The sequence below is a fragment of the Numenius arquata genome, chromosome 16, assembly GCF_964106895.1.
Source record: "Numenius arquata chromosome 16, bNumArq3.hap1.1, whole genome shotgun sequence".
NCBI lineage: Eukaryota > Metazoa > Chordata > Aves > Charadriiformes > Scolopacidae > Numenius > Numenius arquata.
The window spans coordinates 12,098,174-12,126,058 of record NC_133591.1 but is presented as its reverse complement, the minus strand read 5'-3'; the positions used below and the strand labels follow the sequence as shown (position 1 = coordinate 12,126,058).

General features: G+C 46.9%; 2 protein-coding genes and 2 non-coding genes across 5 annotated transcripts in view; 1 reads left to right on the top strand and 3 right to left on the bottom strand.

The window, feature by feature from the left end:
* Nucleotides 1–14,099, bottom strand: part of PXN (paxillin) — a 45,739-nt gene extending 31,640 nt beyond the window's left edge. Inside the window, exon 1 of the mRNA XM_074159864.1 lies at nt 14,017–14,099. Coding sequence (XP_074015965.1) covers nt 14,017–14,029 — 13 coding nt within the window. The 5' untranslated portion in view covers nt 14,030–14,099. The remainder of the gene's footprint in view (nt 1–14,016) is intronic.
* A 4,600-nt stretch (nt 14,100–18,699) lies between these two features.
* Nucleotides 18,700–18,840, bottom strand: LOC141472716 (U4 spliceosomal RNA). Its single transcript, XR_012463539.1, has one exon. It is a non-coding gene; the product is annotated as a U4 spliceosomal RNA (small nuclear RNA).
* Nucleotides 18,841–19,320: 480 nt separating this feature from the next.
* LOC141472718 (U4 spliceosomal RNA) lies at nt 19,321–19,461 on the bottom strand. The gene has a single exon (XR_012463540.1). It is a non-coding gene; the product is annotated as a U4 spliceosomal RNA (small nuclear RNA).
* A 1,990-nt stretch (nt 19,462–21,451) lies between these two features.
* SIRT4 (sirtuin 4) lies at nt 21,452–27,464 on the top strand. Of its 2 annotated transcripts, none has more exons than XM_074159658.1 (5): nt 21,452–21,479; nt 23,402–23,907; nt 24,583–24,877; nt 26,034–26,236; nt 26,680–27,464. In XM_074159658.1, exons 2-4 carry the CDS (start codon nt 23,408–23,410, stop codon nt 26,196–26,198), a joined length of 960 nt encoding a protein of 319 aa, XP_074015759.1. In that variant the 5' UTR covers nt 21,452–21,479; nt 23,402–23,407; the 3' UTR covers nt 26,199–26,236; nt 26,680–27,464. The 2 variants fall into 2 exon arrangements, with proteins under 2 accessions (XP_074015759.1, XP_074015761.1); XM_074159660.1 differs by having other exon boundaries at nt 23,373–23,907.
* The last annotated feature ends 421 nt before the right edge of the window (nt 27,465–27,885 follow it).

Here is a 27,885-nt window from a genome sequence, read left to right as displayed (position 1 = left end):
GCAGCCCTGAACAGCCCAACATAACGTGGCAAGTCCACATTATTTCAGAATAGAAAGTAAGTCTGACTCCCAGGCCTGTACTAAAAATACTTAAGTTGGAATTTCTCAGCCTGAATCTGCAGCCTGCTACGAGCTCCACCTGCTACTGAGTCTTTTGTCAGATCCCTCTCCTTTTGTTAGCAAATAGACTGGTGTTCCAATGGGCAGTTATAGTTAGCCCTATGAAAGATTATGAGGGACAACAATCTGCAGAAATTAGAGAGTCTCCATCTCTCTCCCTGTGTGTCAACTGCCAAACTGGAAACAGCTCTGGTCTCCAAGAAGGGTAAGTACAGCCTCTGACAGTCCTCTCCTAGAGTGGCTCTTCTTGTGCAAGATCTATTTCTGATCTCCGCCTGACAGCAAATAGATCTTCAGGCATTTCCAGGAAGTCCCAGACAAAGGCATTAGCAAATGGCCAGTATTGACCTGTCTCTGGGAGGGAGGTGAGTTGGCTCAGGCAGAAGTAAAGGACATCAGCTCTGTTCAAGCTCAGCAACACTCAAACTGATGAAGAGAGAAAGGGCATCCCGGTTTAGTTGGTAGAAGGAACAGACTGGAGTGAGAGTAACACAGCGACAGCAGTTAATGTCATCTCACTACTGACCTGGGCTGAATTTCAGCCAACATCCTAGGTGGGGAAAAAAAAATTAGAAATAGAAACATTAGCTACCAATGCACTAACCTTTTTAGCCCTCTACTTATCCTTACGCACGTGGAATAGTAAGTTACCCTCCCCATGCACGTCAAAAGAATTTTTATTTGCTGCTGGCTTCCCTCAAAGTTTCTAGAAACTGGGATGAACATTCAAACAAGTCCAACAAGATCTGCTCTCTCTGCCAGAACAAAACAAAAAAAAATATTCATTAAAACCAAACAAGCAGCCACTGAACTGGCCGCTCAGGGACAATTTCCCAGGGCCAAGGCCTCTGATCAAAATACCAACTCCCTTGTACTCCTGCAGGAAGAGGGGCTCAGCCAAGCCAGCTATCTGAGGAACCAGACCCTTCCTGCTACATCAGATATAGCTACTCCACAAGCACTAGGTCAAAACACAACGTGCACGCACGCTGCCATTTTACAAAATATCTAACAAATCTAGTACAAAGGAGACCTCCATTAAACAGGGCAAAGAGACCCAGGATGGGTATAGAAACAGCAGAAAACAAGGCACTATAGATTTTAAACCACAGCTCTGGTAAATGGCATAAAGAAGCTCAGGGCTCGAGACATTTCTAGTCCCTCGGCAGATCAGTCACTCATGGCAATATTGCCAGTGGGCAGTAAGAGCATCACAGCGCTGAGAAATTTATCGTACCCTACAATTTTGCTACAGCAGATGCCACTCCAAACCTGTGCTGCTTTCTCCAAGTCAGGTATGTCAGGTTGATGCCATATAATTATTATCTCGCCAAAAGTCAGTTTGCCCTCCTTGTGCAGGGAAAGGAAAGGCTCCCTCTACTTATTATTCTTCTTCCCTAGCAGCATGCAGACCTGCTGGGAAATAAAGTCATCCGTCTCCTCCAGCAAAATGCCTTTCTTCCTTCAGCATGAACATATGCTCTTTAGAGAGGTGAACTGGGCAATCTGTTCTCACATCTTCCTGAAAAAGAGACAGGCAGAGAACGGTAACAATGACAAGGAGAGCAGAGCAGAGTGGCAAACACTGCCATCAGTTGTATGACAGAACCTGCTCGGCCCCGGACCACAGGACTTGGGAGAAAAACTGCCAAGTGCAGAGGTGTGTGGCACTCAGCTACTACCAAACAACGTGCCCACTGAAATGAGGGTAGACAAGGGCATTTTTTAAGCCCTGGGTGGACTGTATTTGGTTGAGATTTGCATAACTGTAGGCAGTGGGGTCTGACTTGAACTGAAAATTGTCGTAAGCAGAATTGAGGTTACAATACATGCTAATCCAGTAGTGGATAACTCTTTTGAGCAGCTTCTAAGCAGTAGCTTTGTGCCACAAGCAGTGGCAAATCAGAACAGTGTGAACACACAGCAATGGTTTCCAAATCTTTGTTTGTTTGTGCTCCAGAGCCCTCAGGTGGAAATCACAAGTAAGTTTGACCACTAAGAGGACCTTGCAACAGCTGTAGAGTACTTACCACTTGGAGATTCTAACTCATCCAGGGAAGGAAAACATGTTCCATCAAGGTTTACATGGGAACGGAGCACAGGAGTTCCACTGGACAGTGAGCACCGTGAAGGACACAGTTTTGCAAGATGCAGAAAGGCAAATTAACAGTTCACCACTGCCAAAAATTGAGAGGTTTTACTCCCTCTTCCAGACATGTGCTGCTGCCACTTACTTGTGTTGGCTCTGGCTCTTAAAAGACCCCTCTGAGAACCAGTTCAACAGAATACACACTCAGACAAAAAAAAATTGACTGTTCTCTTTTGGGTTGGAAAAGAGATATGAGCACAGCAGTCTGCAAGAAGGAAGGGGTTTGTCCAAACAGCCAGACGAGGGAGCAGAAAAGGGGTAAGGATGAGCGAAAGTAAAGCCATCCCCGTTTCAGCAGCAGCAGCAAGCCATTACATTGACTCAACTGCCAGCAGGACCACCACCTCAGACACCTCAGCGTCCCACCTCTGCCACACAGATAAGTCCATAATAAGACTGCTAAGGATAGCTACGATCCTGTCCATCTGCAGATGTAAAAATGGGTTTGGACACAGTCAGAGACTAAATACTGTCAGAATTTGCATATTCTAAGTTAATGATCTGCCTTTTAAAAAGTAACAGATGTAGAAAAGCATGTGGACCCTATAGCCAATAAAGGGAAGGGTAAGATCTGTGTGGTTATGCAAGAATAGACATGAAACTTTAGGGAGGAAAAAAATAGCATCTTTTAAACAGTGGAAATCCTATCCAAGCAGCATAAACAGATCTGAATATAGACCCATCCAGGCAAAGTGCCAGTTACAAAATTTGAGACACACATAAAGATGATGAAATGAAGGACAGAAATATTAGTATAAATTCTGAATTCATTAAAAGCATTAGAAGCACAAATTCTGCCCATGAGATGTAGAATGCCCTGTCTACCAGCAAAAGCAGGATTCCAGCAATAGAGAACGGGGATACTGAAGAGACACTGCAATTGTACGGACATTGCAATTGTATCCATATTTAGTACAGTCTTATTGAGACATTCCTATCCTGAAGGCTCTTGAATAGGGTATCAGAGTGCAAACTTGAGAGATTTTAGTCCTTGAAGAGAATATTTTTCATTAACTCCAGCAGCTCCCCATTCAGTAAGTAACAAGCACATCTCCCAAGTGCATAAATGCAAAGAGCATTCAACAAATGCTAATCTACACTTAAAAACCAAGGTATCTCAAGTTTGAAAAGCCTGTGCCTCTAAGGAGAAATAAAGTGCCAGCAAGTCTCACCCAGATACTGGGGATGCCAAATAAAAGGTTAGTATAGTGAGATATAAATAAAGACAAGTTAAAAAGACTTGCTGGCTTGACCTGCCAACCACTCTGAGGCGGGTTGTTTCCCTTTTTTTAAAAAAGGAACTTTTGTCAAATGTGGTATGTGGTTTAACTGGCTTGTTAAAAATTCAATTACTAAGAAAGTGCTCTCAAAATGGTGGATTTTTCTTTTTCAGAAGTTTTCGTTTCTGCAAGGGTTCTCTGCAACAGAGAGTGGGAACAGACTTGGAAGCAAAACCGAACTCTTTATAAGCCAAAAAGTGTAAGTCATCATCAGCAACTGACTTAACACAAAGCCCTGCCAAAAGCACAATGTAAACTCAGAGCAGGGCAGGGGGAAATGACAACAAAATATTTAACATTTTTCAGTCATGCGGATCTTAGTACTACTTATAACTATAATAGGTAGAAAGTTTTAAAATTAAGCTTTCAATCTGATGAGCATTCTACTGAAACTTAAAGATAACCCAAGTCATTACAGAGAGTGGGCAAATAACATCTTTGAAAGACAACAGAGTTCAAGGGGCCAAGAAGCACATGGTTAAAAATCTAATTAAAGCAGCTTCTTTTTATTTTAAAAGCAGCTTCTCGAAATGAAAGGAGGACAATGTTTCAGAAATGAATGTGGAACTGGTCCCCCAGTCTACTTTGGGAGAAGATGTGGGTGGCAGTTTGAAGGAGATTGCTGATGGCTCTACAGCTCTGCCTTTTTGCCTTTTTTTTTTTTTTTTTAACACTGGCAGAAGACTGTGGCCCAAGAGTTTCACAATGGGATGACTGAGGCCCACGGAAAGAAAGGAAATTGTTAAAGCCAGACAGAAAACGAACACTTTTAGAACTGGAATATATTGTAGCCAGTGGATGGAGAAGAGTTGGAGAATGTTTAATGTTTTCTCATCTCTTTCCACCGTGAGGAGGCAGATGACCTATCATTCTACCTATCATCTGGCATCACGACAGAAGCACTAGTCACAAGTCTCTTGCTTGTTTCAACACAGGCAAGAGAAATAGTGAGGATTTCTTTTACCAAGAACAGTATTAATAAAGCAATTAAACACATGACAGCTTCTTCATCTCAGTGCCCTGCACAGAAGTTTTTCGTTTGTTATTAGACAAAGAAAAATTTTATTCCATTAATCAAAGGCTGTTTTACTCACAAGAGAACTCATGACCACAGAAAACTGCAAGTAGAAAAAAAATTACGAAGACCAAAGAGAGAGTAATTTTTAAGAGGTAAAGATGAGTAAGAGACCAATCTTCAGCACTGACCAAAAATGGAAATGCCAGCAATACTGAAATAGAAGCAGCATGAGAATAAACTTCCCTTTCATAGGTACATGAAATAAATCCTTCTTCAAATTACTTTCTAAAAAAGGGGTTTCAGCACGATCTCTGATTGTTCCTCAACCAATCCTACGATAAAAGTCAACAATCATCTGAGATAACTGAGAGAATATTTTGCACTAATCTGCAGAAGTCAGGATTCCCAGCCCCTACATTTCTGCTTCGCTGAAAATTAAGTTGACTTCTTTGTCTCAACTCATCATATTCTTCCCTGCTATACACTGAACTAGGGCATAGTAGAAAATTGATTCATTTTCCTATCAAGCACCTAGATGCATATATATTTTATATGGACATGTACCTACTCACATCACTATCATCCCATTACTGTTGGGTACTTTAGAATTAATTTGATCCACTTCAGAACCACACTGGCAGTTACAACCCACAGAGAAACAGAGGGACCAGGCTCTTCCACTTACACATTGAATGTACAAAGACAACCTTACACACAGCAGTGCAACTGCCCCCTCGCTGAGAACAATATTCCACTCCTATCTCTGTGACAAATCCAAGCCTAGCTGCTTAAAGCAGCTGGAAAACTGACTAACTCGTAGTCTTCCCCCCCCCCCCCCCCCAAAAAAAATAGAAAATAAAAAAATAGCTGTTCCTGCCAAGCAAGCACTGAATACACTGCATTCCATTTCATTAAAACAATTACTCAGAAGCCAGCCAAGAATTACATAAAGCTTCCTCCCTGCACCACCCCCAGTCCCTTCTCCTCAACCCTCCTCCCCAACACGCAGAGGAACAGCTTCCCAACTCTGCAGAGACAGGATCACACCGGAGCGACTCCGCTCTGCAGAAAGCGGCACCAAACGCCTCCCATCGCACCAGCTACTCCATCCCCATAGAGTGTTTTTCACCCAGGCAATCCAAACGGAGAACTCTAGCAGATCCAGACCCCCTAGAAGGTCTCTGAATTTCACAGGTACCATGGTGATCTGTTTCATGTAGTTTTCTCCCTCACCTTTAATGGTAAAGTAGCATCCAACAAATCAACGCCTTAACCAACTCTTACAGAAAAATGAACGATAACCTAGCAGATTTTATCTCTAACTTGCATGGCCAAGGCTTTTAAGCATGATCCCAAGGCAGAAGGTGCTGGAGGCACCAGATTTAAGCAATTAAGAAGTATGGGAGCAGCATGCCAGAGCAGCTGTGCTTGTGAGGCACTGCCCAAGGGAACTGCTCAGCACAGCCAAGTAGCAAATCTCAGATTAAGCACCAGCAGGATAGATTGAAAACTACAAGCTCGGGGTTATAAGAACCTGACTGACAAATTCATCCCAAACTCCACACTGCCACTCCGCAGCTCCCAGCCTGACTGACAGCGCTGGGAGCTCCTCGCATTTCACAGCAGAAATAAAAGGCAGCTTCTTCTGGCCAACGCCGCTCACCCACCCACAACACTGAGTTGGCCACTGATAAGAGATTTCATGACGTGGCTGAAATGGCATTTCGTTCCCTCCCCCAGCGCTCCAGCTCTCTGCAGGGATCCTGTCTAACTGCTGGAGCTGCTCCTCGCAGCCAGGCAGAATAGTTCCAGCTGTGTATCACGCTGCCTAACCAGGCCTGCACAGCCCAAGTAAAAAGTCTCCCACATAAAACCGTAAGGAACAGAGGGAGAGCTGCAAACCAAAAGCACTACTCCTGGGCATCTCACTCTTGAGGACCACCTCCACCCAAACAGCATCATTTGGAACAAAAAAAACCCAGTCCCAAGGCAGCTGCCGGTGCTGAGAAATGGGGAGCAGCAGATGTAACTAACGGTCAAACACGAGGAGCACCAGAGAAGCCCAGCCAGGCCACATCTCATTCCAACTCGTGGGACACCAGTAACCTCAACCCTCAACGAGGGGCAGTTGGCCTTAGGCTATTTCGTCTGACCCAGCTGAAACTAGTGCCTCCAAACCAAAAGAAACCTTTTCAGAGAGAAGCCTTGAACTTGTTCAGAATCACGAAAGAGGATAGAACAAGGGAGTATTAAGCCCCTAATCCACAGCAAATCATTTACAGTCCTCCTGCCCATGACTTTTTCTACTTCTGGCTTTTTTTGCCCCCTCCTGCTCTTGGAAAAACCCAGCCTAATCACAGCCCCCGAACCACCACAAACTTCCCTAGAGCACGAAGCAAAATTCTCTGCTCACCTTGCTCTTCGAGGATGGAAATAAAGCAAGATCCTATCAGGCGTCTAGACAGACACAGGATTAATTCTGTCTGCCAGCTCAATTTTGTGACAAAAACATGGGATTGGTTTATTCCTGGAGACCCCATACAGTTTGATTTATAGCTGAGCCGTTTCAAGCACAATTCCCCATGCAAAGTGTCATTCAGAAAGTTTATTCCCTGGAGCGCCGTTTACTTTTTTTGATGTTCTTCACACCATTTGCAAAATGTTAGAGGTTTAAACACGTGCAATAAACAGTAAAAAAAAAAAACCAAGAAATCAAGCTACACTTCACCGCACGCTGCCAGCCAGACGTACGCAGTAGCTCACCCAGCAAAGCCACCTACACCAAACTTGCCTACGATAATAAGAAGACTGTGAGAAGTGGCATGACAAACTGCATTTGACGACTTCAGACTACCTCATCATCATTTAAGCAACTTGAACTAAATTTGTTCACAGCGAAGAGCCAGTCCAGCATGGGGGAAAAGGAGCCAAGCAATAACAATGCAGGCTGACTCCCCCTGTGGCCTGCCATAAGTTCTCTTGGATCCTCAGCCTACAGTTGTCTCAAACTGCTTAGATAAATTTCCCATGTAAAATCAGAATAATTACTGGCTGCTACAAGAAAAGGCTGCATTTATATGAGCAGAAAAAGAGCTTACCAGACTCCTAAACAGCACAAACACATAACCTCAGGGACTCAAGTTCCTTTAACTGAAACACCAAACTTGTTCCACGCCAAACTTGTTCCACAGCACGCAAGTTGCCCTTTCTACTTCATTTGCTTCATCAGGATTTAAAAACATACATACACAGAAGAGAAAGCATGGATTTTAACACCAATCAATCAAGGGAGGCCATCCCCAGCCACCTGATTTCTGCTGCTCTGGGGCCATATGCAATGAGAATAAGCACAAATGGGGAAAATAGCTACGAGTGATACAAGAAAGTCATCACCCACCTCCTATTTTTATGGTGTATCTTTAGCACATGACATTCTTTGAATGACTTCACGACGTTCTGTGGTAAAGGGAAAGACTAGAGTAGCACTACTGTGGGGAGCTTGGAAGGGAAAGGAAATCTTTTCGCCCTACTCACAGCCTGTCATAACAGAGGATGAAGCAAGGATGAGCAATCAGAAAGGCAGAGAGGAAACATTAAACAGGTCTGAGAAGGGAATACAAAATTATAAATCTAATTCAAACTTGCCATTGTAAGCTTTTCCAGCAGTGGTGACCGGAGAAGCTTGGCAAAGTTACTATTCTGATATATTCAGCTGGAAGCTATTTCAGAAACACAAAGATCTCAACAAACATTAACCGTACTTTGCAGGTAAGGAGCTATTATCCCTATTTTGCAGGCAGAGAAACAATATGCCCACAGTCAAGGCAAGTTTTTGAGGCTGTGGATAAATGGTTACCTCATGCTAGATTAAACACAAGCCAGAGCTAAAAGAGGTGGCCTCATCTACGTCCCTATCCCCTCTCCATGTGAAAAAATGACTTTCAAAAGAATCAGCTTGCTGATCCAGCTGAATGCCCGACTGTTATTGAGGACACAAGAAAGGGAGATGGAGGCAGAGAACACAACACACCTCACAGCAGCCAGCAGTTAAATCAGATTAAACTAATTTGAAATCACAACTTCCACTTTCTCTCCAATCCATTGAACTTCAGCCCCAAATGGAAAGGAACAGTGCCACTCCTTGCTTCTGCACTGCACTGGATCTAGTTATCTTGCCACGGGGCAAGACAGTTCATTTTATTGATCCAGTGGCAAATCATGTGTTCAATTTGGGGGAAAGGGCTGGTTATCCAAAAGACCAGCAATTTGAACCAATTCGCTCTGGAGCCCGACACTCACTAAGTGAGCAGCAAGCACACAAGAGATGGGGAAGTTGGATCTGAAACTGGATGAGATGTGAGGTGAGATTTTACAAGCACTGAAAAAAGAACAGGACCCAAAGTCTTCCACAGTTCCCTACCTAGCATTTTAAAATATAATAGTCTCCTAGTCACGACAACCTGTACTTCCAGGGCTTGTTATTAAACCTGAGTTAGATAGGACAGGCTAAAGCAGGCAAGAAACTCTCATTCCCTAAACCTCATCTTCTCATCATAGCCTGGGGAAGCTTCCCCCAGACAATGTCTCACTCTCAGGCAGCTGGAGCAGAAGAGCATCTTCATTAACAGCTTCCGCATCAGACAAAAAGGGACACACAAGATCAGCGCACAAAGGGAGGGAGGCGCAGTCTGAGATGCAGAGCAGGAAGCTGGGACCAGAGATCCTCTTCATTCCCACTGATTTTCCACTAGCACAACACAACTGAATTCAGACTCTGTTCTGCCTTTCTCCAAAGTTGCAGTAGATTCTGGGTATCACAACTAATGCATGAGACTGATTCAAACAGATCTGTTTTGTGGCCATGGACAGGCTTTTCCCCTCTTTGTTGCAGATTTAACTTAAGGAATTCATATACATCTGTCTTAGCAGTAGATCAGAAAAACTACTCTGATTTAAGTTCAAGTGCATTGTTACGGCTTGCTCTGCTGCCAGACTTCAGAATTTTATCTGTTGTTTCTGCAGCTTCCCAACTTGTTTCATTCAATAAATACACTTCAAGAGGAAAGAGGTGAGGAAAAAAGGGTCTGGAGAAATTTAAGGATCGTGATTCCCTGGGAAAGGAAGAACAAACAGAGAGACAGAGTTAAAGAAGATGTATGAGAAGTCACTCATTTCTTTCTCTAGTGGTAGAGATGGTGTCGGAGGATCAGTTTTAACCAGGAGGGCAGCTGAACACTTGGGATAAGTTGACCTCTCCCAGCGAGGGACAAAGGAGCTAAAGACAGCACAGAGTCCTGCTTTTCCATGGAAATAGAGCAACAAGAAAAGAAGCCTCTCTCTGCATCGCACACTGCTCGAGGCAGAGGACTCCCTGTCTGAGTCGCTCAGGACAATGAAGTCCCTGTTTGACGAGGGGTCAGAACAGCTAAGAAGCTGAAACAAGTCAGAACCCCATTGTGCAGAGTATTAGTTCTGTTTACAGTCTTCTCGCCCAGCAGCAGGAATGACTCAGAAACCTGAGCCAGTAGAAAGCCAAGGGACTAAATTACTTTACCAGCGTTTCCCCCCAATACCATTTCCTGGGCGTAGCTGACCATAAGCAATTTCACACTAAACTTTCAGTCAAACAAGACCAAAATGCACTGCATATGACTTCCAAACTGAAGGAACTGAGTCAGAAACAGGCAAGCATCCCCCTCAAAAGAGGGACAGACAGCATAGCCCTGCAGAGCACAGCAATCTTCCAAATGTTAGGAGAGATGACAGATGGAAACACATGCACCTCCCTCCACGCTCCCATGAAAAATCAATGGCAAGGTCGCTCCCTTTAAAGTCAATCTTGAGAGGATTAAGCCCTGACGAGAGGGTAGATTAGAGTTTCTAAAACAGAGGGAAACAACACTTAAAGTAAAATCTTTTGTGTCACTGAATCTTTGTATCCAGAATTTTGAAGCCACATTGCTAGACAGACCTTCTGCAAAAGAAAAACCCTTCCAGAAGTGAGCAACCACACCTAAAATAAGAAGCTTACAGTCTACTTTACATGCATAGCTAAAACACTGCCATAAATACATTCTTACTAAACAGAAATAACTTCTTTGTAAAACATCTTTTACAAGCTCTGATGAATGTTGGTTTGGTTTCGATTGCAAAATCCAGTTTCAAAAAATCTGAAGGTTTTTTCAAAAAAACCAAAAAACACACCAGAAAACCAAGTAGTAGAAAAGTGAGAATTTCAAAGCCATCAAAAGAAAGCTTCTAAAACAACATCATTTCTGTTTGGAGTTACCAAAGCTCAGAATAAATAAACAAATAAATAGAAGGTTTCACAGTAGTGTTTGTAAACAATCCCTTTCAGAAAAAGGCTATAAAAAACAAAGTCAAAATCAAACAGTATCTGACTGAAACAAATATAAAATTTCTTTTCTCCTACTCCTCTCACTGTAAAATACAGGACACACTACACAAATTAGGTTTCTTCCTCCGCGACCAGCAGATCCTAATGGATCTGTTGACACATACTACTTAGAGATGGTAGCACCAACAGAACCAAGAATAATTCAACATCTAATTCAATATCTCAAATTGTCTGAAGTATGTGCGGTTGGTCACTGGCGTGCTGGAAGCACAGCACGTAACAATTTGGTAATCCCCTAAAAGAGGTGATAGCCCCAAGATAGGATTTTCACTCTTTAGGACAAAGTTTTACTCTCTGTGCCAATTTACAACGCTGCAGAACGGGAAACTCATTCAGCAAGCTTCCTGTCAAACTCCAAGCACATCCGCTAAATGTGCTTCCTTAGAGAGATTCGAGGAAGACAATCTGTACAAGCCTGGTCAGCTGCTCCAACTCACCGTCTCCTCCCCACTTCCCACAATGTGTTATTCTAGTTTATACCCGGGCCCAGCACCGGGCGTCCTGTGCCACTGAGGCTCCCCCGGCTCGATGGGGTGCCCAAGTTCCGCCTGCAGAGCTCTCAAACAGTTTCCTGTGTGAACTGCGCATTGAAACGCCACTTCTTCAACACTGAGGGGGGGGAAAAAGGAACAAAGTCTTTTTTTTCAACTCTGACTGAATCCCCAAAGCAATACAAATCCATTCTCACAGATGTTTCATAACCTCTCCAGCCCAAGCAGCATGAAATCAAGATACTTCTGGACCTCCATTTTAGAGTGCACAAGTACACACCAATCAACTCCATCAGCTCTGGGAAGAAGGAGGAGATTTTTGACAAATTCAGGGAGTTAAGAACAGACACACCAATGGGCTCTATGAGGTGTTCCCTCATGCCCAGCAAGGTCCATCAGTCACTTGTTTCTGTACCACACAGATTCAGAAGCACGGTGTGGAAATATCTAAGCTGATTTTACGTGACATCTACTCTGAACCTGCAAGGCATCTTAGCTCAGGTGCGATGCTAAACTACTTTTGGGCCAAAACCGGCCCTGGAGGCAGTGCAGTTATGTGCACGTGGCATCGTGCCTGAACCAACAAGTCCTGCCGGACCAGCTTGACTCTGGACAGAGCCAGTGCAGATGTCTGTATCCATGGTACAGTTAATCCACAACTCAGATAATCCACCCATAGATAATGAGGAAAGAAAAACAAATAACTCTCACTTCAGTTCAAAAGTTTGGCTTATTTCAGGGGAGTCGATTCAGCACAGCACTGTTCCCTTATTTATGCATCCCAAGGTGAACGGCTTTAGAAAAATAAGTGAGCGATTTTGGGGCTAACGATGATTTGCAGCGGGAAAATAGCTGGTGTGCCTTTCCTCAGTGAACTTTGTACAGCAAAGAAAAGCTTAGAGAGGGAAAAGGTCCGACTTTTTTTGTTCAATTGCTTACTGTTAGATAATCAGAGCCCGTCCAGTCTGAAAGACTGCACAAAAATTGAGAAAGCCATGGCGCAATTAAGACTTGATGAAATCAAGTTGCTAAGACAAAAGGTTCTATCTTAAAAAGCAGACCACAACTTGTAACTTTTGGTTGTGCCAAAACATTTAACAGCTCTAGAAGAACAAACCAGACACAAATTCAGATCTTTTTCAGAATTTCTTTGCAGTTCAACTCTTATCCTCCTACAGAGGAAAGGAAAACAGTGTTGAAATTGCAGTAGCCTATTCAGACAACTGGGAAGTCACACTACCACTGCTCAGGGAATGCAACCACTGCAGTGGGTACTGTACAGCTCCCGTGATTTGTTGAAGAGCACACTTTTGAGACACTATCTGTATGCTCTCCTTGAAGGGCCACTCAGCAAGTCAATACACAGACTGGGTGAATCCTGTTCTGACTAGCAACGCATTCCTGAACACGATAGAAACTTGCTGTAGGAGCAACACCAAATCTCCAAGAGATAACCAGGCTGAGGGATATGAGAGACGGTAAACAGAACTGTCTCCACTTGAAGAGACAACTGTGAGGAGAAGCTACAGAAGAAATTCATTGTGTTTGCACCACCAGCTACTTCACCTGGGCAGAGGGCAAGGTTTCGCTCCCTAAGAACAAATCCTTCGTGGTGCACCTTTCACCAGGAAGCCATGCAGCTGGTGGACTTCTTGCCCCTTAAGCTTTATCATTACCCCAATTCAGAGACTGGTTTCTGAAGGTGTGACCACCAGCTTTATGCCAGCACTGTAATGTGAGCTTCCAGGTCCAGTAATAAAACAGCGATTTTCCTAGAGCATATCTTAACAGAACGTCTGGTTTCTATTAAAGGTAGGATGGAAGTAATGGACTGCAGCCCCTCCCCAGTGTCTGATTTAATCGGTTTCATAAGCGGAACTCAGTCACCCTAATGTCTCCCAGAGCACAAGGGATTTTGGCAGATCCACCCCCTTTCCGGCTTGGTACCAAAGGAACTCAAACTCTCTAGATCTTTCCAGTGAGACCAGCTGCCTGACATGTCCCCGCTACATGGTTTTGGAAGGTTTCACACGCCTGGGGGAAGCCAAGGGAGAAGGACGAGCTCGGAGCCCGGCAGCCCACTGGGCTTACCCCCGAGAGCTCCCCAGTGATCACTCCATACCCATGCAAAGTTACCGATCTCGCCCAAGAACAGACTCGAGAGCCTACGGCAGCGGCAGGGGAGGAGGTGTCTGCTGAGCCCCGACCGCGCTCCACGCTGCTCCGGGGGTACAGGACCGAAGGTCGCCTTTCCCCGCCGGGGCAGAGCCGGGACAAACACCGGCGGCCGCACCGGGGGCGGGTATCGGCGGCCCCAGGGCAGGGCAGCCGAGGGGCCTGGGGGCGGGCGGCGGCGCGGCGAGCCGGGAGGGCCTGCGCGGTCCGCGGGGAGCGACACGTCCCCGGGCGCCGGCAGGCCCGGCCCGAGCCCCGCGGCGCGGAGGGGCGCAGCGTGGCCGCGACCACCGGCGGGGGCTGCCCGGGGCGCTGAGGGGCCGCGCCTCCCCAGCCGCGGGGAGGCGGTGGGCCTCGGGACTCACCCAAGTCGTCCATGGTGCCGCCGTGCCCGGTGCCGGTGCCGCCGCCGCCCGCCTCGGCGCCTCGCAACTTTCCCGGCCCGCCCCCGCGCGCGCCCGCCGCCCGCGCGCGCCCCCGCCGCGCCGCGCCCGCCCGGCGCTGCCCCCTGGCGGCGGCAGCGAGAGCCGCCATCCCGCCGGGACGGCCCCGGGCAGGGGGACGCGGCTCGGCCGCCTTCCCCGGTACCGGTGCGCAGGCCCGGGGGGAAGGAGGTTCCCGGGAAATGCCGGGCGGGGACAGGGGCGCTCAGGGCTGCCGCCCGCCCGCGGGGCTCCGTCCCCGGCGCCGAGCCTGCCCTGCCGCAAGGAGCCGGCCCGCCCGCCCGGGGCACCGGCCCGAGAGCCCGTGCTCCTCCGAGGCCGCCCCAAACCCTGTCTCCTCTTCACCCGAGGAGACAGGACCCTCCCCAGGACCTCCTGCATTCGGGGCAGGCTCTGCTGGGGTGCTGCTGCCCGGGAGGAGGGGATGGGACACTCCATTGCTCCCTGCTCCAAAAGCCTTCCAACAAAGCGATGTTTCTGCATCCCAGATGAATTACTCCATCCCCAGGGAAAGCTTGGGCAGGTGAGAAGGTGAAACTTTTCCTGAACGATTTTCCATCAGCTGTTGCCACCAGAAAGGGAAGCCACCAAGCACTTCTCCTTTGCTCTGTTTAAAAACCCCTAACAGCCCCGCTGGGTTTATCATGTGATAGTGCATCTCGAACCACCATTTCCCACTTGCTTTTCCTTTCAAACCGCTCGCTACCAAACCCCGCTCCAACGCGGCAAAGTCCTCAGCCTTGCCCGAACCGCAGAGCAGCTCCACCCTCACCACAGCCCGTGTTTATTCTACGCTCCGGCCAAGTCGACATGGCAGTAAAAACAGTCGCTCGGCCCAAGCGCTCGGCTCCTAATCTGATGAGAGATACCCCGAGAACTATCAGTGTGGGAACAGTTAAGGATCCAGGAAACATGACTCTTGTAGCGCTTTTCCCTACAAAACCACCAGGCAGTCAGAGAATGTTCTCAGAGCGGAGCAGCACGTGTCCTGTTGTGGAGCTGAGATTACAGGATCGCATTTTCATAAAAACAGCGACCGTGAGGTCAGCCGCTCGCAATCTCCCAGGCTTTATTTTCCACTCTCTCGGCACAAACACACCCAGTTTCCCCAGCTAACACAATTCAACAGACATCATCGTTATTTCCTGTGTTAAGACACGCTATAATGAGAACTATCACTAGGGGGGCATGGAAATATCCCTTCCCTAGTCCCAGCCTATGCTTGCGAATAATCAACAGCCTCTAGGAAATTCGTTCCAGGTTTTACTCCAAATCTAGGAGTTCTCAGAAAATGACATCCCTACCTAGATCTAAGTACAACACAAACACAAGCAAAGACTTTTACTGTGTGCTTCACCACCAGCGCCAAGGATCTCACCTGACGCTCCCCTTGCTGGTCCCTGAGCAAAATTTAAAACGTTATTTGAAGAGATTGTTGCATTTTCTCAAAGCCTATCACTGGCTGTACAATGATGACTTCAGGATGTGTCCCCTCAGGTGGAGCAACATAAAACACTAGCACTTGCTGGTGGCATAGTGGACCTAAGGTTCATCAGAAACACATCCTTTCCTGGGATCTGTATGTTTCTTCGAGCATCTGTCTTGACTTGGGTTGTATTTTTAGCTCTGCATAAATGAAGTGCCCGCTGTGCTCTGTTCATATCGTAGCCTGGGTACACAATTCCTATCTTCAGCTTCCTACAGTGGCCTTTAGGAGACTGGAAGTGAGTGCGAACCAAGAAGACAGCTTCTACTCTGTCTCAGGGCTGAAATGAACACGTCAGCGCACCAATGAAGGCCGCGCCCACAAGAAATAGGTTGTGTCCAAGCTGCTCAGTGTAAAGAAAAGAGATTGCCTCTAAAGCTTTGCTTATGGCTTCAGCACTGCTATGAAAGCGTCAGTGAGGTGGAAAGGCAGTGTCACATGAGTGATACTATCTTCTAGTAATACGGCTTTTAAAACCAACCTTATTCTCATTCCACTCCTCACAGCCAGGTGCTGTTCATAACTGAATTCTTCGTCACACGCTAACATTTCTTACTTAAAATTGTCTGTCCTTACCTCTCCCACAATAGCCCAAGGAGTAGGGGCAGGTTAACACCCAAGCTGTTAAGACAACTGCTCAGTGGTGTAGGCTCAAGCTAAACTCATCCAAGCAACGCTCACCCTCTCGTGACTTTCCTAACACCCTGGAAATCCTGTTTTCTCATCATCTACCTGCTCTCTGCCTCTGAAACTCTCACTGACTCATGAACACTTGCTACTCAAGCACCATTCTCACGCAGCTGCCAGCAGAAGCAGCTGCAGTTCCCCGGTGACAGCCGCCTCCAGCAAACCCTTTCCCACCAGAGCAGCATCCCCAAGGCATGACCAGAGGCTACTGGAAGGACTGAGGGGGAAGTGACGTTGAGAGCAGCACATCCCTCATAAGTGGTGCCGGATGGGAAGCACTAGGGAATAAAGGTAATGCATCAAAGAAATACAAGGGGCTTCCTCTCATGTTGTGCCCTGTGATTAAGACACGTTATGACTCATCTTTCACAGGTGTGACAAGAAGTTACTGTGCTCATTTACAGATGGGAAACAGGACTGGGAGCTGGAAATAAAGTCAGACAATGAGTCAACATCAATCTAATGTTGGACTTCAGGACCTCCTGGCTCCACACAACCCAAGCGTTCAGAGTACTTGCTCAAGGGGTCTTTCCCTCTCATCAAAGCATCATTTACCAGTTACAGACCAGCTCCACAGAAGAGTTGCTTAACCCACTGACCTCTGCACACCTGACACTCAGACTGGATGGATTAACTGTCCACCTGTCCCCTTCAGGGCTGTGATCTCAGATTGGCTACCAAACAGATACCAAACATATCATTTCATAATACCTCCTATGAAAAACACCATCATTTACAGCAGACTAAATCTATGTCAGAGAAGAACAGATAGGCTGCTACAGTAACACGTATGGCACGTTTAGAGCTTACCTGTGCACTTTCCAGAAAGTGACTTGAAACTGCGGAGCGATGACAATGACTTCATTGCAGCATGTGTCCTCTGTGCTGTGCCACACAGACATCATGCAAGGGGATGTAGCTCCTTCTTCAGGTCAATGCATAAAAGAAAATTTCAGGCAGAGCTTTAGGCTTAAGGCAATGGCAGTAAATCTCAACATGCAACTTCCCCAGTCAAGGCCCAACTTCACATTTGTTGAAAGGATCTATTACAGCAAATCGAACAAACTTGGTCTCTAGCATCAGATGTAGGACATTGTAATGCAGAACAGAAGCACCACGCCAGTGTATTATCACAGGCAGTTTTGGCAGAAGAGATGAGAAACCAATCAAGTGATAAAACCAATACTTATCAACACAGTTTATATAAATCAAGCCATTACATGAGGCGTATTACACACTTTAAACTACATATGCCTTTGGAATTTATCAGTGTGACTTATTCTGCCGAAGGGTAATGGCATCTCTATGCTTCAGGTTTTGATTTCAAATTGATATTGTTAGCAATGAAGTGCAAATGGGGGAAAAAATTAAATTTAGGAGGTTTCACTGTCACTCTTTGGTCACTGTTGAGTATAATAACCCAGCATAGATGAATCTTATAAATAAGCCTGATAAAGAAGGAACATTAATATCCACTACTAAGTCTTCTACTCTGCCTGTTATAGTTTAAAACAGCTGCCTAGCTCAGAGTCTTACCGGCAGGGTAGGAGCATCCGGATGACACACACGACCACAGAGAACTTCAGAGGTAACCTGTCAGCAGCATAAGCTGCATCTAATTCACACAAAGTGACAGAGGGCAGCTGCTTCCAGCTCCAGCAGAGATTCAGCCCAGGGAGCTGGTGTGCGGTGGGCATTAGTCTCCCTCCACATGGTCTACTCATGTGTTAAATAAGACAACAGCTGCAACTTAGAAATGAATGGAGTTTCCCTAACATAAAATAGGATTTTACACCAAATTCAGCAGCTGCTTTTTCCAGAGTAAAGCCTTATGATTCCTTTGACAAATAAGGAGATTTGGGGTTTGGGGTTTTTTTGGTTGGGGTTTTGTTTAAGCAAGTGATGCCAACGGACATACATTAACAAACCCACAAAAAATGCAGGTTATGGTCCTGTGCACTGAAAGCTGTTCCCTAATCGGTTTGGGAGCATTTCTGGAGCCAGCCAAGCACAATTCAGACCATCGCTCCCCCTCACTTGCTCCAGGAACACCAGCCCTCTCCTCGCCACCTAAGCTACCTAGATCCTCCTCAACAAGAGCTACAGGAGCAATGCTTCTCCAGCACCCCAGTGCCTCCCACTTCCATTTTCATGGCCCGATTCCTCCCTCAGCAGCTTTGAAAGAAAAAGGCAAGAACCGAGCTTTTAATGTAAACGTGCCCTCTAGTTATTAAACCATGTTTTTTTGGCAGGAGCGGGCACCAGCAGCGACGAGAGAGAACAAAAGCCCTTGTCTCTCCCCATAATGACACCTCTATAGCCTGCCTGAAGGTACAATCCGGTCCGCAACCCGGACTTCCAGATTTAAGAGAATCAGTACAAGCACCTCATCCTCTTACCTTATTCCTCTGTTTTTTAACACCGAAATTCAGTCTCCGTAGAGACTGTCAAAAATTGCCAATGCCGACTATATTTCAAGTCGTCATGGCGGGGTATTGGGAAAAGTTTTCAATTAGCAATAATCGCGCCTCGGATTAACCTCATTGGCTACGATACTGCCACTGCGCAAAGCTGACCCCATCCTCCCGCCGCCGCCGCCCCTCGCCCCGGGGCCGCCGCCTAGCTCGGGGCGAGCCCCATCGCCCCCTCCCGCAACCCCCGCCGGGATTCCCCCGGCATCAGTCCCCGCCCGCCATCGTGCCCCCCGCGCCGCCGGCGGGAACGGGGTACCCCGTTTTTCCCCCCTCCGTTGTAAACAGCGGCGGGGGAAGGCCGCGAAGCTTGCTGGGAAAGAGTATGCAAAGTAGGAGCGACGTCAGTGCCGGCAGCTCCCCGCTGAATGAGGGGCTCCCCAGCGGCAGCCTGCTCCAAGGACACCCCACCCAACCTGGGGTCCCCCCGGGGCGATGCACCCCAGCCGGCGGTGAGACCCAGCCCAGCCCCAGTCGTTCCCCGGGCACTTCCCCACATCCCGGTCTGACACCGAGCAGAACCTGCCCAACCCGGTGCTCCCGTTTCTCCCGTTAAATCTATCGTTAACCACGTGAAAGCAGCCTCCGAAGAGGCTCTCAAAAATTGCCAATGCCGACTGTATTTCAAGTCGTCATGGCGGGGTATTGGGAAAAGTTTTCAACTAGCAATAATCGCGCCTCGGATAAACCTCATAGGCTACGATACTGCCACTGCGCAAAGCTAACGGGGAAACCCCGCCCTCCCGGTGCCCCCGCCGCCGCCCCGCCGCACCGGTCAGAGCGCGCCGGCCCGCCCCCGCGCGTCCCGCCAGCCCGCGCCGCCGCGCGCCCCCCGCACTCCCGGCGGGACCGGTGTGGGGGTGCATTACCGCACGGGGGGGGACGGTTACCGGATGGGGGACACGGCGGCGGGGCACGCGGGGGGTGCCGGGAGGGCGCTATGGTAATGAGCGGCAGGGCCCAGCCGGTGGGGGTTGGCCAAAATCGCCGGTTTCTAACGGCGCTAGCGGCCGTTTACACTCACGGAATTGCCAAAGGGGATCGCGACCCACGGCTCGACAGGGGCGGGCACCGAGCACGGGGGGTGCGCGCCTCTTCCTTGTGATCCCAAAGCTACGCACCGCTGTATCCAGGCTCCGGCTCTTCCGGGCTTCAAAATAACTGTAAGAGGCGAGAAAAAATGGATTAAAAATTCCTGCGATGTTTTGGACTAATTAGCAAGAGCTATTTGGAGAATGCATTTGAAAAGCAGCCCAAATAATTAGAAAGAGCTCATTGTGTTTAAAACAGGTGAGCACCTAGTACCAGGCGGCTACCGTGCAGCAGCCTGCACCTCCTCCTATGTATTTTCTTCAAAAAAAAAATAATACTTCTGTGAAAAAAACCCCAAACCCCTTATTGCCAGGCGATGACCGAGACCCCCGCCTGCAGCAGGCAGAGCAGCCCCCCGAAACCCCGCCAGGGAGCACAGGGCGGGCAGCGAGCAGGTCAGCACGGCCCCGGGGTTGGAAACCAGCTGTGTGGTGTCAGCTCTGCAAAACCGCTGTGGGCCAGGGTCACACAGGGACTCGAAGAAGTCACCGCAAGTAGCCACCCCTGCCCGCTCCACGCTTAGAAAGGAGGATCTGCTGGATCGACTGGAAAACGCCGGAAGAAAACCCCACCACTAACGAGGCACTGAGGGGTGGGAGCAATTAGTGTGGTTCTGCAAAGACGGGCTGAGCGGATCCACCAGCCCATTCCCCGTGCGAGGTGGTCCCAGCACTCCCGGTTCAGCAGCTGCCAGGTTTCACTGGGTCAGCTCACCAGGCCAGCAGAGCGGTAATGGGTAAGGCAAACGATAGACTGAGCCCTGGCAGGAGGTGGTGAACTGCACAGCTGGTACAAGCCCTTGGTGGCAAAGAATTCAATCCTGAAGTGGCTGAGCGTGTCTGACTGTGCCCTGGGAGAGGTCCAGCCAGACCAAAGAAACAACCATCCTCTCGTTTTTCACCCACGCATCCTCCGAGAGCTGTGCAGGCATCCCTTGTCCCACACCGACCTCTTGGGTTTTATCCGGCCACGCTAACTGCAGCGCAAGGGACCCCATTCTCATTATTTGTCCATCCTTGCTGCCACGGGCCCTTTCCACATTTTTCTCCCAAACCTTTTTCCTGTCATCCCAAATGACCTTAACTATGACCATCAGGACCGTCTCTCCTGGGACCAAGTGTAGGTACCAAAGGCAGAGTTGCCAGAAGAGGGTGAATGTATCAGCCAGGTGTACTCCCATGGCCTCCAACAATTTACCTCTCGGGGAACTCCTGAGCTGGAAGAGATGTCTTTTAACAGCCCTCACTGGATTTTTCTCCCATTATTTGTTTAGTTGCATTTTAAGCCTAAAACCCGTTAGTGAAAAGAAAACGCATGCTTTTCTACAGACCAGCATCTACAATGCATTTCATCAAAGCTATAACTTGTATTTCTATCAAATCAAATCTGATTTCATTCTTTTCAGTTTCCTTGAGGGGAGCTACGAAGCTCGGCGTTTGCAATTTGACTTTATCAGGTGTCAGGAACTCGGGGGTTTTTGGGGGGTTTGGGTTTTTGGGGTTTTTTTTTTTTTTTCCTTCTTCGAAGCATGGGAATTGTAGTCTTTGTGCTTAGGGCTTAATTTCTTCGTGAACTACATTTCCCAGAAAACTCCTCTTCCGGCAGCCGGCCCTTTCCTCCCGCCGTCGGGCAGGGCAGCATTATGAAAGGTGAGTTTTCAGGCGTTATTCACCGTATCGCTCTTATTTCGTTAGAAATGTTCCGTTCGGGCTGCTGTCCCGTCTCCCCCCTCATTATCACAGCAAAAGAGACTCGGGTGACGTGGGTGTCCCTCAGAATTCCGTGACCATTTGTAGAAACCTGTTTATCTTCTACCTTGAACCTGGCTGTTCTGTGTCTGTGGAGCACTTCGGGTGGGTGTTAAAAACAAACTCTAAGCCTCGGCTTTCGATAGGTACGTTTAAAGAGTTTCACTTACTACGCATAGTAGTTGTTATTTTTTAATCTGAGCACTTTCCTTTTAAAAGCAGCTTTGCATTTCACAGGAAATATTCTGTCCTTTCTAAGTTTCTCTCCTACACCATCCTACTTCTGCGCTTCACAGCAGCTCTCAAATTGTACCTGTTATTTTTGCTGCTGGGCCTGCCATTGCCTTCTCTCTCTCGTGGGCCAACCCACTTTAAATCTCCATTTCATTCCCCCTCCAAACATTTCCTTCCGAGAGATCTTTCGACGATAAGGGACAGGAATGGAGAATTGTCACCAGTTAAAGCAATTTAAATACTGTCAGATGGGCTTAACAGCCTTTGGGGAGCATCATGACAGAAGTTTATTCACAAAGCAAAATACAGTTTATTGGGAGACTTTGTCCCTTCTAATTAATTGATATGGAAAATTAAACCTCTTCAGAGGGAATGCCCAACACAACTCCTGCTAAACAATAAAAGGCAAAAATCATTGCGAAGAGAATCTACTGCTTAGATTTAAGAAGTAATTCAGACTATGGAGAAAGTCCAATCTTCCCTGTAATTCAACTGATGATGACACAAAGCCTTGAGAACTGGAGACGAACCGAGACAAACCTACTCCTTGCCACTAGCATCAACTTAGTATCATGACACTTACAGCTGAACGCCCGAACTTTAAATGTATTTAAATATTGCTCTATTTCCTGTAAGAACTGGTAGTTGAGGGGTACCAGGGACTTGAGGCAAAGCAATTTAGATGCAGCAGGAATCTAAAACCCATCCAGGCACTGAAGCACAGGCCATCGAAGGTACCTGGGTGCCAGCCTCTTAGAGAAGTAAGCTCACCGCTTGAGCACCTCAGACTTTCTCAGAGCTGCCCCTGATCTCACAGGCACCACAAGTTTCCTGTAGGCAGCATTTGTGAAGCTGCCTGCTTCCTGCAACCATTTGACAGCTAACAAACTGCCCAGAGCCCTCCTTCAATCCACTGCCTGCAACGCCTGAAAGGGATCTGCTCCAGCTGGCTGGGGACTCCCAGTCAGACCCAGTCCCTTAGGTGTCCTCCCAGTAATTTGTGATGGTGAAGGCAGAAGTGTGAGTGGGCATGAATGAGCATCCAAGTGTCCCACGCTACCCGGCGAGCTTTAAGCACCAGACTATCTGGGGCCTGTTGCAATCACTCTTTAGAGATCATCCCCTTTTATCAGTAATTAAAGTCCAGTATATCAGTAAAGAAAATCCTTCCTCCATGTTCCGGATCTCATACACGCCCCCTTGCAGGGGCTTGCAGCCCCCCATTTCTTCTCTGCCTTGTTGCACGTATCTCGGAAAGATTCTGCATGTTCAGGTCTTTCTGGGTTCTTTACAACCATCCTCCACACCAGGATAGAAGAGCAAGAGTCCTGAAAGTCAGGGGTGTTAACTTTGTCCTTGTACCTTGAGCAGTCCTCAGTGTTGCCCTCTGTGAAAGGGACAGACAAACTTTGTCCTTAGATGGTGGGGTTTAGTTAACATTTTCAAAATAATTTGTGTTACTTTACTAAAAAGAAAAAAGAGCAAAGGATACTATCAGCATCGTTTTCCAGAGAATCCCACAAAAATGGCATTAAGGACACACTCTTTGCTTTCTTTTAGCTGCCATGTGTTCTGTTCTTGGCTTTTAGCTGAACATGTTCTCTGCCAGGAAGATGTCAGGAGTTTGCAGAGCCATCAGATTCCATCACTTCAGATCCCATTCTGTATCCAGGACCTCTCCAAACTTGGCTTTCGTGCCAGCCTGTCTTCCCCCAGATCCACTGGATGTAGAGGAGCTGCAGCGCTTTGTTTCCAACTCCAAGAGGCTGTTTGTAATGACCGGAGCTGGAATCTCGACTGAATCGGGGATCCCAGATTACCGCTCTGAAGGTGTCGGGCTCTACGCCAGGACAGACAGACGGCCCATCCAGCATGCTGAGTTTGTTCGTAGTGCCAGTGCCCGTCAGCGGTACTGGGCAAGGAACTTTGTGGGCTGGCCCCAGTTCTCCTCCCATCAGCCAAACAGAGCACACCTGGTACTGAGAGACTGGGAGAAGCTGGGGAAGCTGCACTGGCTGGTGACCCAGAACGTGGATGCCCTTCACGCCAAAGCCGGGAGCCAGCGCATGACGGAATTGCACGGCTGCACGCACAGGTACTCTCTGTTGGCAGAGGGAGGATGGTTAATTCCCTGGTCTCTCGTTCAGGGTGACTGACAAGCAGGCGCAGTGTTGGCTGCTGAGAAAGGAGGCAAAACGTCAATGTTCCTGGAGATGACAAGCTCAGAGGTGGTGTTGGGCTGGGGCAGAGGAAAAGATCATAAAACAGCACTGTTCGCAGCACAGCATTTAAGAAACATGAACTTTTTTTTTTTTTTAGCATTATTTGGATCATTTACCTTGTAGCCTGCATCAATCAGAATTTCCCCTTTCCTTGCTACAGCAAATGTCCTCTTAGTGAAGAGGACAAGGGGATCCTGAGGATGCAAGGATTATCCAAGACTAAGCAGAGTAGGTAGTGCTAGAAATGCACAGATGAGTGGACTGGAGAAGAGCCACCACAGCCTGGCTGTGGTGACCCAAAGTTTCCAGATAAAAAAGCACAGTCTGCACTGGGAGAGAGGATGCACGGTAGGGTTGAAAGCGCTTTTCTAAAGCATTCCTACAAAGAAACAATAGGAGGTAGGAAGACAGCTCCTTGACCTGTACTATTTGATAAATAAATATGGATAATGACCACAGACTTTCCAGGCCTTCTAAGGAACAAGTTACAGACTCCAGATCTTCAGCTGACATGAAACTCTTTATTAAGACTTTGCTCTGAATTTCAGGGTTTTCTGCCTGGACTGTGGAGACCAGATCTTGCGCTCTGAGCTTCAGGAGCACTTTGAAGCTCTGAATCCTACCTGGAAAGCTGAAGCATTCGGTGTGGCTCCGGATGGGGATGTCTTCCTGACGGATGAGCAAGTGCGTAATTTCCAAGTCCCAGCCTGCCGTAAATGTGGTGGAATCCTGAAGCCTGACGTGACGTTCTTTGGAGATACGGTGAGCCGGGAAAAAGTGGATTTTGTGCACCAACGCCTGGAAGAATCAGACTCCATGCTGGTGGCAGGATCCTCTATGCAGGTAAATAGGTCTTTCTCCCACACTGTATTCCTATTTCTGTGCTACTCTGCCTGCAACAATCCTTAGTCCCACAATTTAGGACTACTAATTGCTGGGTGACCACAACAGCCTCTCCAGAGCTTCTTTGTATTTTGTTTTTACTGTGGTTGGAAACTGGCTTCACAGTTGGCCTGCTCGGGCTTTCCTGTCACTTTATTGCCAGTCTGCTTCATGCTGCTAGAAATAACTTCATTTAGATATCTCTCTGCTACCTCCTCCATCAGTACATTGTAGGTTTACAATTGCCCATAAAGCGAAGATACCTGATAAATTCAGTCCTGCCGGAGATCACCACTCCACGTTTTTTTGCTTGAATTCTTTAGCCTTTGGCAGCTTTCTAGGCCTTATGGCACACTGTGTGAAATACCAGATTTTAGGACCTCTAATTCCTAATTAAATTCTCAATAAGAGAGCCGCAATATCTCTGCTTGCTGCTTAGGATTGTCCTTTGTGTCATGTGTTTTCTCCATTAGCTTCCTATCTATAAAGTAAGGTAGTTGAGAAGCCCGGGTTGTTTACCCACGGAAACTTTCAGAATAGAGTTTGTATAAGAGAAATTTTTCCAGGAACAAGTTCTATAACATTAAAAAAATTTACTCTAATGTCTCCCAAAATGAGATAAAACCAAGGCTGCCTGATTGCAATTCTCTTGGCTTCAGGATACTGGAGACAAATTCCTTGCGCTTGCACTTCTTAAGCTTATAATCCTTTGTACAGGAATGATTGAAATGCCTTAGGTTCATTCTTGTACTACCTAAGCTAGGCCATGTGAGAACCATCAAAGTAGAAACATTTAAGTACCTATGATAACTAATAAAAACTGCTGCAGAGATTTACTAAAAGACAAGGTTTGGACATTTCCTTTCAATGTACTATGAAGTTTCAGTTTCTATGAAACTGCAAATCCTTCAGTGACAGAGGTTAAAAGCTGTTCTTTTCTGTGCGCTCCTGGAACGAAGAACTTTCATACCTGAATTCAGTGCCGTTGCCTAACACAGCACGTACACACAGCCCCTTTTCCCACTGCCAACAGCAATTATTTTGCTTTCCTTGCTCCTTTCTGTAGCTCTTCTTTTGCCTAAGCTGCCAGTAATTTTGTTTTCTGGTATTCCTGCAGGTATACTCTGGTTACAGGTTTGCTCTCGCTGCCCGGGAGAAGCAGCTGCCAATTGCGATCCTCAACATTGGGCCCACAAGGTTGGATCACTTTGCATCCTTAAAACTGAATTCCCGCTGTGGAGAGCTGCTGCCTTTGATTGTTGTAAGTGACCCAACAAGCTGAGCTTCAGTAGCCATCAGGAGTAAAATTATTTCTACAAGGTGAGTACCTTCCCTGGTCAGTCACCCTACAGGCTAAGGAAGATGGGTTCCCATCAAATACTGAGACTGAGATGTGCTGACTAAAAATACGTTCCCACAATGTGCACCAAAATGTGGCTGCAAATTTCCATCTGCAACTGGTATGCTCTGATGGGCCATGATACTGTTTCCCGTGCTCATAAACAAAAAGCATACAAAGTGCTAATGCTCCCAAAATTGGGCAAGGGTAGCCAGAAGACTCAGCAGTGTTGAGTTCCAATCCATTTGTCACAACCAGAAAACTGCAAGGAACGATCTGCAAATTTAGAAAACCTGATCAACACCGTTGCCTTTGCAACTGACAATTCAAAAGCTCTGCCTGGTTGAAAAGACCTAGCTAATCCTAATCAAAATTGCTGTTTAAAATAATCAATTACATTTATAAAGCAGCTTCTTCCCTCCAGTTCTGCAGGACGATCTCAAAAAGGGATAACCTCAACTTAGGAGGCAGCTGCGAGATCCAGTGCGTGACCGCCGATGACACCAGGAGAGGGCAGCAAGACTCCCACATGGCAACCTGACCAGTTTTTTTCCATTGAAACCATCTCCACTTACCAGGAAACGGGATGATGATGAAAAAAGTACTTTTGTGCCTTCCCTTGCCATTGTAAACAGTGCCTTTTCATTCGCTGGGACGGGATAATCAGACTACCATATCTGAGAACAAAATACCTTTCTTATAATTGTCCCCAGAGAAGAACGAGGGACACGGATTTTGACCGAGTAACTTGATGCAATAGCAAAGGAGGGCGATGTGCAAAACCCCAGTATCTGCTGGAGGATCCAGTACCACTAGTGGGCAACTGTGGAGTGTGCAAAGAGGAAAAGGAGGCAAGAGGAACTGCAATTGTCATTTTTTTAAAAAAAAAAAAAGTTCCAAATAGAAGCTGAACAAGAATACTGCTCTTCTAAGAGATTATTTAGAAGCACAGACTATAAGGCTGACGCCTTCTAGCATGGAGGGGAAGTTAACATTTCTCTCAACTGCCAGTTGAGAAGCTAAACTGCACACTATCTGAACCCTTTAAAAATTATATATTGTTGAGATGCCAGAGGAGTTATTTTAAGCTAATCTGACCAGAACTGCTTCCAGTGTGGCTGCTACATTTTCCAGAATGCATTTTTTGAAGATGTTACTTAATTAATGAATAGCTAAGTAATGAATTAAAATTGTTTACAAGACTGATACTATTTGCATTGTAATTTCCTCTCCCTCCTATGATTTATGTAAGTACAGTCTCAATAGCCATCTTAGATTCATTTTTTCCTTGCAAAAATGCAGGATGTAATTACTAACAGCTGATGAATTAAGAGAAATACAATTAGATCTGTACAATAGGTCTCCCTCAGGAGGTAATCTCAAGCTATTAATAGATGTAATTTTCCACTCTCATAACAGGAGATCCATTACTACTGGGTAACCATTTTTTGTTGATCCTTAGGGTGGTAACATAAGCCATATTAAACCATTTATGGAGTAAAAGACAGAATCTTGCCTAGACTAGGACACTAAATTTTTGACCCAACCTTCCACATGAATCTGCTCCCCTTCTGGCAATGAGAGAGATTAACTGTTGGGGGTCTTCCAAATTCCCCAGTCCTTCTCTCCA